The 18,606-nt window shown below is 34.1% G+C and overlaps 3 protein-coding genes across 3 annotated transcripts; 1 reads left to right on the plus strand and 2 right to left on the minus strand.

Moving 5' to 3' along the window:
- The first annotated feature begins 6,111 nt into the window (after positions 1–6,111).
- LOC111018033 (uncharacterized) lies at positions 6,112–7,010 on the plus strand. The gene has a single exon (XM_022293962.2). The coding sequence runs from the start codon at positions 6,174–6,176 to the stop codon at positions 6,645–6,647; it is 474 nt and encodes a 157-aa protein (XP_022149654.2). The 5' UTR covers positions 6,112–6,173; the 3' UTR covers positions 6,648–7,010.
- A 3,108-nt stretch (positions 7,011–10,118) lies between these two features.
- On the minus strand, positions 10,119–13,647 carry LOC111018031 (cation/H(+) antiporter 15). The gene is made up of 3 exons (XM_022293960.2): positions 13,090–13,647; positions 11,526–12,530; positions 10,119–11,378 (listed from the first exon to the last, which is right to left on the minus strand). Exons 1-3 carry the CDS (start codon positions 13,342–13,344, stop codon positions 10,221–10,223), a joined length of 2,418 nt encoding a protein of 805 aa, XP_022149652.1. The 5' UTR covers positions 13,345–13,647; the 3' UTR covers positions 10,119–10,220.
- Positions 13,648–14,810: 1,163 nt separating this feature from the next.
- Positions 14,811–17,523, minus strand: LOC111018008 (putative WRKY transcription factor 26). Its single transcript, XM_022293931.2, has 5 exons — positions 17,291–17,523; positions 17,069–17,209; positions 16,697–16,974; positions 15,285–15,446; positions 14,811–15,184 (listed from the first exon to the last, which is right to left on the minus strand). Exons 1-5 carry the CDS (start codon positions 17,453–17,455, stop codon positions 14,956–14,958), a joined length of 975 nt encoding a protein of 324 aa, XP_022149623.2. The 5' UTR covers positions 17,456–17,523; the 3' UTR covers positions 14,811–14,955.
- Positions 17,524–18,606: the final 1,083 nt, after the last annotated feature.

The raw sequence follows: 18,606 nt of genomic DNA on the forward strand, positions 1-18,606 counted from the left end.
CCTTTCCGGCGTCGAGCAATGGGTTCCTCGTCTACGATCCCCTTTCCGTTTACACCAATAATAAGGTAATAGTCTTCTCGTTCGATTTTGTATATATGTGTATATGACTTATATGTGTATATATTTTATAGTTATTAGTACATAAGATATGGTACCAATCTCAGTGGAACTTATGTTTCATATCTTATTTATATATGACTATAAGATGTATACACATATAAGATATATACACATATAAGATATATACACATATACAATATATCCCCATAATATATATTTGAGACCAACAAAAGATTAGTATCATATCTTAGGTATATATAACTATAAGATATATACACATATACAATATATCCCCATATATACGAATATAAACGGGAAGACTAAGACTATGAGACGTTTTGAACTTCAATTCTCTATACACATAAATAAAATATATCCTCATATATACCAATCTTAACGGGAAGACTATTAACTTACGATTGATATAAACAGAAGGGGACAGGAGACGAGGAACGCATTTCACGACGTCATAAATGTGCAAAGACGTCGACGGAAACTTTATTCGACAATGAAAATTGAAGGTCTAGACGTCTCTGGGGAAGAAGGAATCAATACCTCGTTGACGGAAGCCCTGAAGGTCTGAAATGACGACGGCAGGGAACAAACACGGTGGTTGGAGACGGCAGCCGACGACTGGAAACAACGCACGGAGATGGCAACAGACGGATTAAGTGGAAATATTCAAAACTTGATTTAACAAAATTGGAAGTTGTTAATTGCTTAGAGGAAAAAAAAATTGAAGGAGAGATTTGAGGAATTAGTGTTGAAAAATTGAATGGGACCCACAATAATTAAATGAATAAATTACAAATTAAGGATTCAAATCTTTTAAATTTAAAAATTATAATCAAATAAAAAGCAATAAATAAGAATCGGTATTAACAGAAAATCCTACGTGCAAACATCTGAAAGTGTAAATTTTGAAAATGAAATTAAGATTTAAAAATAGCCCTCCCAATATATTATCTCTATTATTTTGTGTGCGAATCCCATTTTTTGTGAGTGTGTGCCATTTTCTCTCTGTGGGTGAGACTAATTTTTACACAGAGGGTACGGTTTTGTCTTCGTGGGTGTGGTTTACAGAGAGCTCTGTGAGTGATTTTTTCATGTGAGAAAATATTTTCAATCTCCATTGAAGAATTTTAGAAGCTTGTAAGAGTGATTCGTTAGCAGTTTTCTTTGAGAGAAAGGTGAGAGTAATCATTGCAGAGCGTTTGTAAACTCTTGAAGATTATCCTGACATTTAGTAGAACCTGCAACGATAGAAGAACTAGACGTAGCCCACATTGGGTGAACCAATATAAATCCGGTGTCGATTTCTCTTCCCTATATTTTATTGTTCTTGTTGCTTGAGGTTTAGGTTGGTTTATCTACTCTTTGAACATAATTCCGATTTGATTTATTTATGTTATAATTGGAACCAGAACCTGATATGTGATTAGTTAGCATATATTGTAGGGAAGGATAGATGATTTTTTTTTTAAGAAAATTCTTTTATCTTTGCTTGAGCAGTTGTTTTTTTTTTTTTTTTTTTTGACATGCTTATGGTTTATTAATTTTAAAAAACAATGATAATTTATACTTTATTTATGCCAAACACAACATGTATGTAGTAGAATAAAAATGAATCACTGTTAAATTAAAAATATTTTTGAATTATTGATCCAAATTATAGAAATGGAAAAGGTTAGTTAAAAAATGTTCCATTTTTGAAATGAGTTTCAGATTTAAAAACAAATCGTTAATACAAAACAAGTGGGAAAATATGAAAATATAGGTTAAAAATTCACGTGTAAATTAATGCCTTCGAAGGTATTTCCCGCGCATTTCAGTTTCAAGGTAGCTGAAGAATCTGTTTTCGATCAAATTGAAGGGCGACGGAGCGGAGGAAAAAACTACGATCAAGCAATCGAGCATCCCGCTTTGCCAGAGAATTCGAACTGTTCTTTTACAGATTTTCATCGATTTAGTACTGCATATGAACAGAAATCAATATCATTTTCAATTTTTCATTAGAGCTGCTGAATAGCAAAACAATTTGCTTCGTGCCAGCAGTCGAGTTGTGTTCTCCGAGCTCAGGCCCTGGTAGGAGTGGAGTCGAGCTAGCCTAATTTTCCATTTTTTATTATGAAATCATAGGAGATTTGAATTTATGATACCACTAAACTAAATATGTTATAATTAAGATACCAATTTTTATAGTTTTTGAGATTAACTATGGTTTTCGACCGACTTGGAATAATAATTGACCTAAAGCCAGCAGCAGAGGAAACACCATTTCGTTGTATAGTAGCAAGAGTCTAAGAAAGGTGAAAGACTTCACCTAACATTAATTATACGATTAATTAATGACACAAAACAGAGGGTGGTTACAAAGACATGGTGGGGGTTTGTCTGCAAATACCTCCCCATCGTGAAGGATCAACATAATATCTCATTATTTTACCTACTAAAAGATTTTCCTGCATTTTCAATGATCCAGAAAAGATTTCATGGAAAATTTTTGGTCATATTCATTGTTCAGAAGAAGCTTCATAGTTCATATCATGGACAAAGAATTACTTTACTACTACCCATCACGCACAATGGACTGCAGTTGGAAGATTAGTCAGAAGAGACAAAAAGGTCTCTTCTGCTACTTTTTTCTGAACAAGGAAGTATGGTTTGAATCATCATATATTGCCACGAAACATTAGATATTATTTCTCATGTGGGTTCAATAAATTTTTAAGAATTAAGGATCATACTTGAAGTATCTTATCTACTCGAGCTAGGCTCAAATTGACTTGAACTTCCAACCATCGTTGGTGGCTCATTGGTACATAAGAAGAAATGGATTCAGATTCTATGATGACCACCTATCTTAAGAATTAATTCATATATGTTTCTCGATACAATATGGATCACAAAGGTGTGGTGCAAGCTGACTTAGACACTCAAAACTTAAATACCACACGGTTTGAGAAGTGAAATGAGAATGGGACATCGGGTACGTTTGGATGAGGAGGACCATACCAAGCGATCTTACCAACCATCCCATCAATTTGAGAGCGCTGAAAACTTAAACCCCACACACCCACGTGCCCCAACTCCGCCTAATATTATGGCCCTTAAATTACAAATTTTACTCCCTATCCTTTTTAGTTGATTCAATTAAGTTCCACCCAATTAAATTTTGTTTCGATTTTGATTCCTACGATTTTAAAAAATTCAATTGAGTTGCTATGACTTAGTTAGATCTTATAATTCATTAGATCACTGACTATGCGATATGAATTTCTTTATTTATGTAATATGGTTGGTGTATTCTATTTAGTTGACTGTGTTTGTTGACTGTATTGAGATTCAAGGACTTATTTAAAGGAGAGAAAAGTAGATGAATTTTTTCTTGGATAAAAGGCGATTAATGAGATTTAATCAAATTGAAATTGAGCTCAATTTCCAAATATTAAATTGAAACTTTAAAAATTATATTGACCAAATTTATAATTTTACATACTATTTTTTTTTTCTTGTTGTTACTTTTCTTCACTTTCTCTTTCTTTGTGTTAGCATTTTAGGCATAGTTAAATTTCACTATGTGTATCCTTGTATTCCACCATTTCTCTTCTCGCTCCACTGTCCTTTTGGCTTGTAATTTTAATAATTTTAAATTTGACGCAGCTCAGATTGAGAAATGAATTTGTGATCCATAAAACTAAACATATAACTTGAAATTTGAGTTTAAGAAACTAAAATTTATGAAGTTAGTAAATTGGAAGTCTAAGATCCCTAAATTATTCCTATTAAATTAAACCCTTGAGGAGAATAGCTTCACATGGATCGGAAATAAAACTTTGAAAACTTAAAAATTGATGCATTGAACCAAAAAGAGATGGCCGCGGACTGGGAGGAGTCAATATAATCAATTTAAGCACATTGCCAGCTATTGCTGCCGATAATGGAATTAAAGATTGAAAACTACAAAACATCTTCTCTTCTCCCTCAAATATGGCTCGTCACTTGTTTGTTCGACACTTGAAGATTTCTTTCACACATCTAGTTTTTTACCATAGCTCTAATATCAAATGTTAAGCACAACGGTACCCTCGTACCTCTAGGAATCTCCACAATCGTACTATATTCTTATGGACAAATTTATTTTTGATGTCACCTAAGACGTTTCATAGCAAATTGTCATCATTTATACATCATGGATCACTTCCTACTCCGTAGAAGTTAGGTTGCATTTTTTACCAACCCAACAAAACGACGCATTAAATGTGTGGCCCTTTGTTAATTTATACAGGTGAATGTGAATTAGCTAAGAAGGAAAAAACCAAGTACCACGGTAGTGGTTGGGGGAGGGGAGGCTCTTAAATTTAGAAACGACCCACCTTCAGGCTTCATTCAATCATACACTCCACACAAACTTCAATTTTTAATTTCTCTCTTCTTCTAATTTGGAATTGGCCTTGATTAAGGGCTTCCTTTTTCCAACTTGGCTTTCGTGTAAGGACAGTCTTGACTCACGTTCTTCCATTATAATGCCAATGATTCCTCCTCTCTTTAGATTCAATCTGGCAAAATATTAGTTCAGGAATCTTTCCAATGTGGCCAACCCTCGTGCGCCTAACCCATAATTTGTTTCTGTTACTTCAATTAATCAACCATATAATTTAATTATCTAACACCTCCATTTTTCCTTCTTCTTTTTTTTTTCTCTCTCTCTCTCTCTCTCTGCTGGTCGGTGCCCCTAAAATGAGCTCCATTCGTGCATGTCCCACGAAGCTTCGTCCCCCACAGCAGTTTCATGGAGATAATTTTATAGTTTATATAATCCCAAAGAAGCAGACAGAAAAAAGACCTGGATTTGCAGCCCCTCTAAACCCACCAAAGTTTGCTACCATGCACTATACTCGTACGTATGTTTGCCAATAAACCCACAAACCCCCCCAAAAAAAGTTAGCATATATTGATGATTATTGACGTGGGAAAATCATTGTTAATTTTACCATGTTTATGGCAGCTATAATGGCTGAAAAAGGTGGCATCGTGAGCCACAATTAAATTAGGCCTTGTTTGCTGATGATGGGACAATCGCAAATATAAAAAGGAAAAAGTAAAAAGAAAAAAAAAATGTACTTGAAAATGATTTTGATATTGTTTGTGGTGGATGGATTAATTGTTTTTAGTCGTATTTTTTGTTCATCTTTTTCCAACCACATTCAATGCCTAAATTTGCGATGAGCTGTGAGCCTGTGACAGTGTCATGTTATTAGGAAGAAAAAAAAATTTGAGAAATTAAATATTTGAGTTGTTCAAACATTATGAGATGTGCCCATTTTAGCATTGTTGTCAATTGGCCTTATCCTTATATCACTGTGTATACTTTATGTATATTAATCCATTATTTAGCATGATTAAGTCTGTCACACTTGTGGGCCTCAAAATTGCCTAAAATCATTAATTCAGTAAAAGTATGCATTTTTTCAAAATTGTTCTACTGATTACAGTAGTTTGGGAAATAAAAAAAATATGCATAAATTTTCATCAATCCCCAGAGCCTCTGAATATGTGTGCGAGATGAATTCAAATACAAGGTAAGATTATGGCTTAATTAATAATTGAAATTTGACCTTAATTTGGAGTCACACAATCACGTTGAGTGAATTTAATTTATGTTATTGTATGGTTTAAGACTTACTTAATTAAGACTAATTAAAGAATTAGAGAGAGAAATTTAAGAGAGAGAGAAAGTAGTGGTTTCCACAATCATGTTGAAGTTATTATATAATTCATGGCCATGTCCAAACAAGGATAACCTCTTAAATCCACTTACTTTTAACTAATTATCGTAATCAAACAGAACCCAAAATAAATATTTATTTTTCAAATACAAACAAAAGGCCATCAGAATTGGAATTTACTCCTAGGGGCACTTTGGTAATTTCATAATCTAATTTTATTATTATAATCCACAATTTTTTAATTTGTTTTGTTGTTTTGTTCGTACGAGTGATTTTGGGGTTCTTTATATATCCCACTGTCCCTTCTTTTTCTTCTCCCATTCCACAAAAATTCAAACTTTTTTTTTTAAGAGAGAGAGTGGAAAATTTTCTTAACTTCTGAAAATGGGTAACAGCTTAAGGTGTTGTTTGGCGTGCGTTCTTCCCTGTGGAGCTCTGGATTTGATCCGGATCGTCCATTTGAACGGCCACGTGGAAGAAATCGCCCATCCGATCACCGCCGGCGAAGTCCTCGAAGCAAACCCAAATCACGTTCTGAGTAAGCCTTGCTCCCAAGGGGTCGTTCGCCGGATTCTGATTCTCTCGCCGGAATCGGAGCTCAAAAGGGGCAGCATTTATTTCTTGATTCCGGCCACCTCTCTGCCGGACAAAAAAAGAAACACTGCCAGCACCCTAAAGAAATCCTCTAGAAAAACCAAGAGCAACACCCCCGACGCCGCCGCCGCCGCCGCCGCCGCCGTAGACTGTGATTCTTACCTCTCGGAGATTGTCTCCGACAAGAAATCTTCTCGGCGGGACCGCCGCGGCGGCCGCGTCGTCGTATGGCGCCCCCATTTAGAGAGCATCTCCGAGGACTAATATTATATAGTTTACATAATTTTTTCGCCGGCGCCGGAATATGATCCTCCGGCCGGGACCGTAAACGAATCGGGCGGTGATTTGGGTTTTATTTTTTTTACTGTGGGTAAGTTTGTAATTTACCATCCAGTTTTTGTTCCGAGTGGTGCCAAAAAATCTTCCAAGGAAAAAAAAAAAACAGAGGCTCGGAATTTTCCATTCGTTGGAAGAATTAAAAAAAAAAAAAAAGAAAGGAGATGTTGGATTTTTTTTCTCATGGGAAATTTGATGGAAGCCATGAGAAATTCACAGAAACGTTTGGGGAATTGTATTTACAGTCAAGTTGTAAAGTAAATATATAGTTTTTATTTCCCTCTCTTTTCAGCCACTCTGTTTTGGTTTCATGTTTGGAAGGAGGAGAATTTTAATAATTTCTTATTGCTTTCTCAATATTATTTTTGGTGTATCTCTAAAATAATTATGGTAAAGATTTTTTTCATTTGCATCTTTAGTTCTAAAAAACTTCACTCGAACATTTGGATAACACCCGAGATTAAATTTTTAAATAATACATTTGGTAAGTTTGAATCTTTATCTTCACAATTATAATACCATATTCGAATTAAAATATGGGATATTTTTAAGTCATATTACATTGTAATAATAAAATTAAAAAGTAGTGCAAATATTGGGTGACATATTTAGCCTAAAATTTGCATTAAGGAGAAGAAAGAAAAAAAATTAGGGCAATGGAGATGTGGTTTTGTGAGGAAGGTCAGATCCAATAATTCAATGATTGGCATCATTCTTTTGAATTTCACATGCATTTTGGTTTCTAATTTCCACCCAATAGTAAATAAATAATTGCTTTCAAAATAATAAATAAATAATTTTCATTCAATCATGGAGCTAGCTAGCTGATGGACCAGCCATCAATTAAATTATTTTTCCTACTACTGTTTAATCTTCCCACTCACATATATTATATATACAAATCAAAAGCAAGCCCCTCTTCGTTAGAATTAGTTTTTCATTTATTATGTTAAAAAAAAATCCTAGACTTTATTCAAATATAAGTTCATGAACTAATGGTTTGGCATAATTTTTGGGAGGTTTCTTAATTCCTAGGTAAAATATTAAAATGAGTCAATGATAAACTTCCGATATAATGAATTAATGAATTGGTAGAAATTTAGAGGGAAAAAAATGGGTCTAAAGAGAAAAAAAAAATTGAAATAATAGGGACTAAATTGAAGAAAATTATCCAAATATTAAGGAAAAAAAAATATTTTGTTTAAATTAATGATCAACTTATAATATAAATAAAAAAGGAAGCGATTCACCTCATAGTTAAGTTCAATACCATTAACAAAATTAGTTTCTTAAATCGAATTTAATGATTCACTCCATAGTTAACTTCAATACTATTATCATACTCAAAAATAATAATAATAAATAAATAAATAACCTCAATATCATTACCAGATTTTTTAGTCTAAAATAAGTAAATTTACCAGTTAAGTTATATTTAAGATGACTATCAGTGATTTTAAATGTTGGTTTCAAATCCGTGTGTTTCATATTGTCAAAAGGAGAAAAAGAAAGGGTGTGTTTCGTGATTTTGTTAAAAAGTAACGAAATAGTGAAAGATTAAGTATTAGTAGTTTCGAAATCAGAGCAATTTACTGTACTTAATTAATTGTAGTTACCAAGATATTTGATTCTTTTCATCTCACTTTGCATTTAAATATCTAGATTTTAAAAAGTAAGATTAGTTATCCTGGATGTTTGATGAAGAACAAAAGCACCAAACTCTTAATTAATTTACTATATAGTATAATATTATTTTTTTAAAAAGAAATATTGGCACATTAAAGCTCTATTATAAGCTGCAAAACCAGCTGGCAAATCTTCCCAAAATATATATAAAATATGCATATTATAACTTGGTCTTCCCACATTCACATGGATTCCCCCTTTTTTTTCCTAAGCTCATATTAAAAATTATACAATTCTCGACTCCTCCCATAAAAAACTCCACTTTCACACATTACAATAATGTACATATTTATAATTTAATTAATCTTGTCTTGGACTACAAACCTCACTTAATTAACTATATATTCTAAATCCCTATTTGGTTATTATTATTTTTGTAATGATTTGCTTCTCAAGTTATTATACCAAGTGATTTTCCTTGATCAATGTGTTATCTTATTTGTTTGACAAATCGTTAAATGTTAATAATGAAAATGGAAATTGATTCCTTAATGAAGGGAGATTTATTGACTTGATTCAAATAACCTATCACAATCATTGTTCTATTGTTATAAACTTTTATTTTTGTTTAGAAGCTCGAGTAGTTTGATTAAGAGAGCTTGATTGTGTCAATCAACTTTGATCGAAGAGGTAAAAATATCTCTCGACAAATTTTAATAAGCCTCAGGTTGGGATGCTTAAGCTTGTATAATTTGTTTGACATATGCAAAATAATGGATTATAAGATTACAGTTTGTATGATCAGCGAAAGCTAATATGCGACATTAGTTTGATTTTCATAATATGGTTTTATTGAACCCATAAGATTAACAAACTTAACGTCTAGAATAAGTAAACCTATAGCTAACACAAACATAGTTCAACGGCTAAGATATCTATATATACCTCCTCCTTAAGAGACTGTAAGTTCGAATCTCCACCTCTAGATGATATATTCCCAAAAAATAACAAGAAGAAAACTAAACGAAACAGAAGTTCAAAGCTCGACTTCTAAACTTCAGATGCATGAGCCTAAACTGTGAGCTAAATCTGAAGTATAGATGCATGTGAGTGCTGCAGAAGTTTAATGTTTACAAGTATGGATGATAGGAAAGAGTGCACATGCAATGTTTAGGAATTGGAGAGTGCAAATTTATATATTAAAGAGAAAGAGAGAGAAAAAAAGAGTTAAAAAGAGAGGCATTGATGAGGAGAAAGAGGATCTGAGTTCATGGATTCAGTTTTCAATTCCCGGAGAAATTGGGAGACTCTCCCCAGATTGAAGACATGCCCTTCCCTTCCCCAGTTCTTACAACTTCAACACAATTTCAACCATGGTGCACTTTCCAAAGCAACAAAATTACAACTTTATCCATATTCATGAACCAAATACCAATCAAATAAGAAAGAACATTCAATATCATGGCCTGCTTTAACCTTACATGTAAAGGAATGCTAATTCTGTTCAAGTAGATGAATAAAGCTCATTAACATGATATCGGAAGAAAACGATACTGAAGTACTTACATTGTTGAAGAGTGAGCATTTGACCTATACGATCACTCTGTTGTCGGTTGTCGATTTAGGAATCTGATCTTGCTAGCAAAGGGATGGTGTTTTTCTTGAGAGAGTAATGTTGATCAGCAACATCTTTCGGTATCTGATTCAATATCTTCTCTGCAAAAAATGTTTCCATATAGAGGGGAGGGGAGTAAAGTAAATTGGAAACAAAAGTAGAGGTAAAACTTTTGAACTATATTGATGGATGGATAATCTGTATAGTACAAGATAAGTCGGACATCACAGCAGATGATGTTAAATATCCTAAAAGAATGCCTATATTTTCACTCTTCCCAGATGCGTCGACTCCTCGGGATCACGCAGTCCCCATAACCTTGTCTGCTGCTGCACAACAAGTATAGATGCTCCGCTCTCATGATCGAAAGAAGCTAGAACATCTCCTACAGCCCCCAAATCTCCCTGCCGTTTGTTCCATTTCCTAACATCAGTCATTAGCCATGATTCTGCATGTCGCCTCCCGACTATTACGAGGTCATAATCATTTTCGAGAGACTTGAGAACAGAAATAAGAGCCTCACTATCCATGACCACCTTGTCCTGGCAAGATACTCGGTTATTTTGAGCGGATTTGAGCTTGAATTCACTCAAGAACTTTGAATCAAGCATCTTGCTTCTGGCTGTACTCCCAACTATCTCTTTTGAAGATGAAAAATGGAACAGAGTGACTAGTATTCTATCTTGCTCCGACATTCTTCCCGCAAATGCTAATGCTTCTCGATCATCGGCACCACCGAAAAAGAGCACTACCACTCGACGGAATGCTAGATGTGAAAATTTGCGGGAAGACCTGTGGTTTCTATTATCAATTAATACTCCGACAGTGCAAGGAGCCTTGTCAAGCACATTCTTGTTGAGTTGTCTTATAGCATGAGACGATTTTAACCCTTCTCCAACCATCCGTTGCCTGTGGAAAGGGATGACAATAAAGGTTGTTCTCTTCTCGACTGCCAGTGAGCATACATCATTGTACATCGTAGAGTATGGTGAAATACCTTTGAAGCAATTAACAACCATGTGGCCATCGAAATGTTTTTCAAGCTTTCTAAAAGCACTGAATATCTGTTCGGACTGGGTTTTATACGAAAAAGAGATTTCATGAGGCTCTTGAGCAATTAGAAGCGGAGAAGATCGACCTGCAAGCTTACTAAGGTGTAGGACAACCAAATTAATGGGGCTATGACGGGTCGGATTGGATGCCAGCAGGAGATCCAAAATTGGAGGGGCATTCTCTAATCCATGGATGCAAGCTAGTATTCGAAGTTCTTCGTCGTTTCTATGATGCAAGAGAGTCCTCCGTTTGTAAGCAACGAACCTACTTGAAGGTTTATATATGGCCTTGATAAGAGGTGAGATAAATCCTGTTTCAAGGACCACAGAGAGAATCATAATGGTGAAGCATTCATCGTTCATGACCTGCATTCAGTGTAATTATATCTACTGAATAAGCAGAAAAGAGCAACAGCCCATTTAGTTCGGGTTTTGTCATAATTTAATAAACTCTTATAATGGTAAGCATCCTTTCTGATAATATAATTTTGAACAATGGGGAAGTTGACTTACATTTTTTAATTTCAAAATAACCAACATTGCAAGTTCGATAGTGCCTTTGCAGTTCATGATGAGACCTAGAGCAAGGGCATCTCGAAACGGCACCCTACAGAGAAGAGGAGGCAGTACGGCCCCTACAATCTTTCCAAGAAGTGTCGCAAAAAGAACCAGCTGAATTACACCCACATTCTGCAACTTCTGTATGGAAAAAACATTTGAACTCAATCCGCAAATGGTGAAGAACATCGGCATGAGCAATACCGATACGAAGCAATCAAACCTCTCAGATAATGCAGCTCCTAAGGGTGGACCATCTGGAATGACCAAACCCAGAAAATATGAAGTGGCAAAAGCGTTTAAACCAGTAGCCTCACCCCAAAATCCACAAACCAGCAGTGCTACATAAACTGCAAGTATATAAAATTCCTTCACTGGTTTACCTTCTGGGGTATTTTGAACTACCCAGAGAGCTCCTGGACGTATTCCAAATACAATAAAGGATATAAGAAGAGCAAATGAGACAAAGGAACCTAGTAAAGTTTTTAGTGACATTTGCTCAACCGAATTTAGGGCATACTCCAAAAGTATGACAAACCAATAGCATATATCACACACTAAAGAAGAAGAACAAGCAAGACGACCAATCTCTGAGTTGAGAATCTCGAGCTCGTCGAGAAAGCAAGCGACCACAGGAAAAGAAGTCATGGACAGTAGCATCACCACATATGGTAGCACATTAGAAACCTCTTTGTCCAATGAGAGAAAATGCTTGAGAACAAAGGTAGTAAATCTGGCAAGTGCATTAGGAAGAACGAAGCTTAAAATTCCTATAGCCAATGCCCTTTTACCAGATTTCACTATGATGGTTGGATCCTTCTTCACCCCAATTAGGAAGATAAAAAGCATGAAACCGAATGCAGAGAAAGTTTCAAGTACGTTTATTCCACTGGTTGGGAAAACTCTGGTTGCTAATTCTGGGTAGCAACCAAGAACTGAAGGTCCCAAAATTATCCCAGCCTGGTGAAAATGAAACCATTTAGCTGCATTATCACGTAATATCTCATAAAGTTCCAAGTCAAACATAAATTATTTGCCTCTGCAAACAAAAAAACAAATAGTTTGCCGACTATAAAATCTGGCAGAGTTATAAAGCACAGTTTTCCTCCAAAGACTAAACAACTCCCGGATAACCAACAATTCAGGTATCGAGCCACGGTGGATCTGCCTTTTGTGTGCAACTATATGTGTTGAATGTTGTAAATTATGTAGATACTCACAGTCAAGGAAATAAAGAAAGCAGATCCTGATAGTAAGAAACGATGAAATCATGGAAGTTATGAGGACCATCAAAACGCTTTCCAATCACTTAATCTGAATGTACAAAGATTAAAAACAACCCTTTTGAAGCTACCCTCCAATCCAATCTCCATTTAGATCATTAAACAAAGTTTCCCCTATGATACCATCATTCAACATAAGAAACTACATAAGCACACATACAATTGTCAACATCGAACAATCATCAAAATTAAAAACAGCAAACATTAAATAAACAAAGAAGGATACAGAGGCTTACGAGAAGGTGAGAAACAAAAGAGGGCTGAGCACAGCGCTTGAGAATGAGGGAGAGGGAGCTGGTCAAAGTGGAGGCGAGAGAAAGCTGCAACAAGAGGAGAGGAAGGGAAAAGGAAAGAGGATCGTCTCCCAACCAAAGGCCTCTGGAGTTGATATGAGTGGTGGCTTGACAGACAAATGGAATGCCCACTTCCGTCTGGTCTTCCATGCCCAAATCCGGCGGCCGAAGATGGCCGCCGTTCGCCCCCGAATCCATGGCAATTTCTTAAATTGGGAAATTTGGGGACGAATTAGGGTTCCAGACGGGAATGGAGAATTGCCATGGAGTGGAACTGGAATGGTGGATGGATGAAAAATGGAGATGGATGGACGAGGAAGTGAGAGGCGAGGGAAGGAATCCATTTCCATGTTATCCGTGGAGAGCTTTGACCATGAATTGCCACAAAAGTTTCACCCGAAATGATCAAAAACCCTATTTCTGAATTCCGATTTCCCACCAAAACAGGAAAATTCAAGAATCTGTCCTCCGACAAGATTTCATACGTGGTTCTACTTCTACTTCTATCATCTATGCTAAAAATAATTGTACTAAAAAAAAAATCTATGCTAAAAATAAATGGGGTAAAATCATCAATAATCTATTTTTTTTTAATTACAAAAATAGAGGAGCTCTCCAAAGAATTTTAGAGAAAATGTAAATAAAAGAAATAAGTCTAAAACAAGATAGTTACACGCACTATTGAAAAAAAGTAATGGTTGGCAAGGAAATTACGAGGGAAGAGAATTTGATTTGTATTTATATATAACTTATACAATCTCTAGTGTATATGATTTCTTTCGGGCATAAACGTGATATAAGGATTGAAAAACTTGTTCTCGTATGAAGATGATTGGTACCTTCGACTTCTAGTTTGTTGAAGATTTTGTGAACTTTTGGCTTTGAGATTGTTGAATATCTTTAAGGTTTTGACTTATAGCTTGATGAAGTATTCAACCAGTAACTCGAGAAATTCTTCGGCTTGTAGTTTGATAAAGTCTTCTGTTTGTAGCTTGATGTGAGTCTTCGACTTGTAACTTGATAAAGTTTTTCGCTTGTTGCTTGATGAATCGTTTAACTAATTGTAGTATCAAGGATTTTTTAAGCCTTCAAATGATTTTAAAAAGTACATTATTTTTTTTAAATAAAAAAAATTGTTTTTTTATTCAATTATAAATTTAACTCTTTTAAATTACTTTTAAAAATTATATTAAATTATCAATTTAGCCCATTAACTTTACATGATGTATAAGTCCTTGAACTTATATCTAAAAAAAGTCATGTTTAAACTACATTCAAGTTGATATATTTTATCAACGAACTTGAGTTTAATTCAACTAGTTAAAGCATCTATCTGTGACTAAAAAGTCGTGATTTTCAAGTTTGAATCCCCACCCCCATATATTTATGTATTAAAAAAAATTGACATATTTAACAAAACAATAATAGTGTGTATATTTACTTATCTATCTCCACTTGTTGTTTCATATTTGAAAAATATTTAAGCTCTAACTAGTTATAACGTATCTTGTCATGATCATCATTAAACGTTTTGACAACTAAAATAGAGAAATTAGCTATCAATTTTTCCAATAAGAATCAGAATATAGATATATCATCAACTACCAAAATCTAAATATTTTCTCTAATCTATTATATCAAGGATGCAAAGTATAGAATAAAAATATTTTTAAAGCTCAGTAGTTAGAAGGTGAACTAAGCATGTACTTTTTTTATAGTTGGAAAAGCAAAAAAAAAAAAAAAAAAAGTTAGAAAACAATTGTGTAAAATTAAAACTTGTACTTCGTGCACAAAACCTAGAGAGACGCCCTAGGAGTAACGACCGGAAAATGGCTCCGAGAATCCATATCCACCGGAGATCTCGGAATGAGAAATCATGGCCGTCGCCGCCGCAGTGTCGCCGTCGCCGCCGCGGGGTGCCGGAATATGGTGGTTGTGCTTCCCTTCGTAGGTGGTGATGACTGCCCTTAAATCGTGGGACGCTCTCTCTATATGCTTCCTCACTCCACATCCTCCGTACGTGCACTTGTAGTAGCTCCTATAATTAATTAATTAATTATTTATTTATTTATTTTGCAACACATAACAGAATTAACTGCCTTTAAAAATTAAAATTAGGGTTTAATTATTTTACTGACCTTGCATTTGGATTTCCCTTGACGATTTTCTGTCCATATTTTCTCCACCAATATCCATCGTCTAATTTGTCGATGTTACTGATTGTTTGAACCACAACCCTCTGATCTCTCACCGCTCTGCTTCCTCCTCCACGTAATATTTCTTTTTCACTCTCACTTTTCCTGCCCAAACCAAACCAAAATAAAATTTAATAAATCTTTTGTTTTTAATTTCGTGTTTTTTTAATATCTCTATTGTTAATATAGATTTGTGTTGTGTTTGATTTATTTTTTAAAAGTGTTTTTTCAATTGGTAGTGTTGGGAATTTGGGATAGAATTTTTGAAATGATATTGACTGATTGAAAGTACTTTTTTTATATAATTAAAAGTAGATTGAAATGTTCTAAAAACACTGGTTTAATTTTGAAAAATTGCTCGTAAAATAGATACTTCACTTGAAAATATTTCAAAAAAAAAAATCCAAGGAAACTACATGTATTTGTTGGACATAGAATCAAGAGGGTATGAATGTTAAGGCATGTTAGCAAGTGTTTTCAGTAAATTACAAATTTAGTCTTGAAGTATCAAAATTTTTGTATAGTAGTTCGTTCTCTTTAAATCAGGGATGTCCATTTTATTGTGGGATCCTGTCCCAACAACGACACGTCAAAATGGGGTGTAGAATCCCTATTTAGATTCTTCACACGAAACGAAGGAGGGAAAATTTTTCACCTCCACCTAAATCGGGACGGAATAGGTTCCCATCCCCATCCTCCATTCTCCACCTCCAAGTCATTTTTTGAATCTATATATACACACTAAAATAATTTTATTCTCCTTTTTATATATACATATACTAAAAAATCTGATATTCTTTTCTACCTACATGTCCAACATGTATATTTGGAAGAATTAGACTTTGCAGATGTGGTTTTACTTTAGAAATGAAGCAGTTATGTAAAAATTTCTTTGGAAAAAAAATATTATTGAAAAATAATTTAAAAGATAAAAAATAAATGATAGAATATTTCTTATGGGAAGCCTAATCCCCGTGAATTTCTCTGGGAATCCCGCCTAATCTCCACAAAATTTCGGAAAGGATAGGAAATTAAATGGGGGATAGAGTAGGCTTCTCCACCTCGTGAACATTCTTAGTTTAAATTTTTCAAAGCAAAATTAAAAACTTAAAATTTGAGGTCATGAGTCCAACCACTCGTTGTATAAAAAAAAAAAAAAAAAACTTAAAATTTTGTTATGCTTTTTAACTATAAGTCGAAAGATATATCATATACAACTCAGAAGTATTAATTTTAGGCACAAAACATATTATTTAACCAAATAAATGAGCACCAACCTTAAAATTTGAATTTCGTTTGGCGAAGATAATGAAGTAAATAGCCATAATCCTAAAGGGGGGTTTTGGAAAACAAACCATGTTGTGGCATCAAATTCAAACTCATCATCGTGTCCAATACTTGCAACTGAAGAATTCTGGGCTGAGGATCTTGTCGGGAACTCTGTTTTTGGATGGTTGTGTTTGCTCTTATAAACAATCTCTGTAATTCGGCCATTCAAACATTTCTCAACCTGTTTCCTCGCAGGGCAATTCTGGTGCGTACACTTGTAATAACTTCGCGGATTTTCACTTCCTTTCACCACTTTTTGGCCGTATTTTCTCCAATTAAACCCGTCCTCAGATGCTCTGTTTCTCTGATTTTCAGATCAAATAAAATCACACGCCATTCGCCAAGGAATTTAAATTCAATTAATGGGTTTTGTTTGAGTGTTGTTTTTGTAACTTTACCGTTGAGAATTCGGGCAATTTGTTGTTGTGTATGTGTGTGTGTTCTTCTTTGATGTTGTTCTCTTGGTGTTGGCCGGAGTTGTCTCTGTTTCCGGTCGAAGCCCCGGCGGAAAACGCTCCGGTTGTCGGCGACGGCGGAATCTGCAGATGAAATTGAAATATATTTATATAATTATGAATCAATACATAGAAAAAATAATGGGAGAGGAATTATCGAGTTACATGAGAAGAGTTGAGGAGGAGAGGGGAGTGGAGGAATTGGGAGGGGCTGAGGCCAGGAGGGATGGTGAAGAAGGAAGAAGAAGGAGGAGGAGACAACAATGGCGGATTTGAAGATGAATTGGGTTTAGACATGGCGGACTCTGAGAAGAAGAACTCCATCGCCATTGAAGATGAAGAAGAAGAATAAGAACAACTTTTTGGAGAGGAGTTTGATTTGTAAGGCGTGGAGAAGAAATATGTTACGTTGATTTTAATCTTGTTCAAAGGCTCTGACTTTGACTATGGCTCGCCTGCTAACTGCATTTTATTATAATTCAATTTCTCATGTACATCTGTCTAAAGTTTTTTTTTATTATAATTAATTTAGGATAGTTCAACTAGTTAAAGATATATATCATCGGTTTGAATCTTTCATGTAATATATATATTTATATATAGAATTTGAGCCGACTTGTGAAAAAATAATGTTAATGTTAATGTTTCATTAATTCATCTATACTCATGCAAATATGTTCTTTATTCATTAATATATTGTAAATTTAAGGATCAAAATAGGATATGAGGATTCAACTTCATGACTTTTATGGAAGAAGGTTAACGATATGTTTTAATTGAGTTTATTATTATCATTATTACACTATAAAATCACAAAAGTGGAAGGTGAGAATACAAACTTTTGATCTATGAAATGTTATTAATGTCTTAATTATTCGGTTATGTTTAGTTTCGTCTAAATCATGTGATTTATATAAATATATTTATTTATTTTGAAAATGATCATGTGATAGTATTAGTGTACAATAGTCATTAAAATGCTATTGGGTGATATCAAAGTCTCTAGTAGATTTAACTGAGAATTGAAAATTGTGTTATCTACCTGAACTATACTCGAATTATACTCAAATTAGGTATAAAGTTTTAATATTTTTTGATAATCATAAATTTAAATTTCCTTTTTATCATTAGTAATGATGAGTAATGTGGATATCTTACTGAGAAAGACCAATCAAATTGAAGTACCAAACATTTTGTAACAAGTGCTCTAACTTGTAATTGAAGAGGGAAAATGATAATATTATTTAAAACGATACATATATGTTTAAATATATTTTTTTGTTTAACTTTCTTTGGTCATTTTTATTTCAACATTTATTTAATTTTAGTTCATGTACTCACCAAACGAATTCTCTAAATTTTGTTATCAAAATAAATTGGGATAAAAATAAGAATAAATGAAAAAAATTGATAACTTTTAAAAAGTATAGAGACCAAAATAAACCTTTCATAATACACAAACTAAAAATAAATAAAATTTA

The sequence above is a fragment of the Momordica charantia genome, assembly GCF_013281855.1.
Source record: "Momordica charantia cultivar OHB3-1 chromosome 2 unlocalized genomic scaffold, Mcharantia_2.0 BLBB01000002.1, whole genome shotgun sequence".
Lineage (NCBI taxonomy): Eukaryota > Viridiplantae > Streptophyta > Magnoliopsida > Cucurbitales > Cucurbitaceae > Momordica > Momordica charantia.

Excerpts from the sequence above, each read along its gene's own strand:
- LOC111018033 (XM_022293962.2), top strand. The coding sequence starts at position 6,174 with ATGGGTAACAGCTTAAGGTGTTGTTTGGCGTGCGTTCTTCCCTGTGGA.
- LOC111018031 (XM_022293960.2), bottom strand. The coding sequence starts at position 13,344 with ATGGATTCGGGGGCGAACGGCGGCCATCTTCGGCCGCCGGATTTGGGC. Across the intron at positions 12,531-13,089 it reads CTTTTGTTTCTCACCTTCTC|GCTGGGATAATTTTGGGACC; the intron begins GTAAGCCTCTGT and ends CATTTTCACCAG. Across the intron at positions 11,379-11,525 it reads TTATTTTGAAATTAAAAAAT|GTCATGAACGATGAATGCTT; the intron begins GTAAGTCAACTT and ends CACTGAATGCAG.
- LOC111018008 (XM_022293931.2), bottom strand. The coding sequence starts at position 17,455 with ATGGCGATGGAGTTCTTCTTCTCAGAGTCCGCCATGTCTAAACCCAAT. Across the intron at positions 15,447-16,696 it reads GAATTTGATGCCACAACATG|GAAAAGTGAGAGTGAAAAAG; the intron begins GTTTGTTTTCCA and ends TGGTTTGGGCAG. Across the intron at positions 15,185-15,284 it reads AAGGGAAATCCAAATGCAAG|GAGCTACTACAAGTGCACGT; the intron begins GTCAGTAAAATA and ends AATTAATTATAG.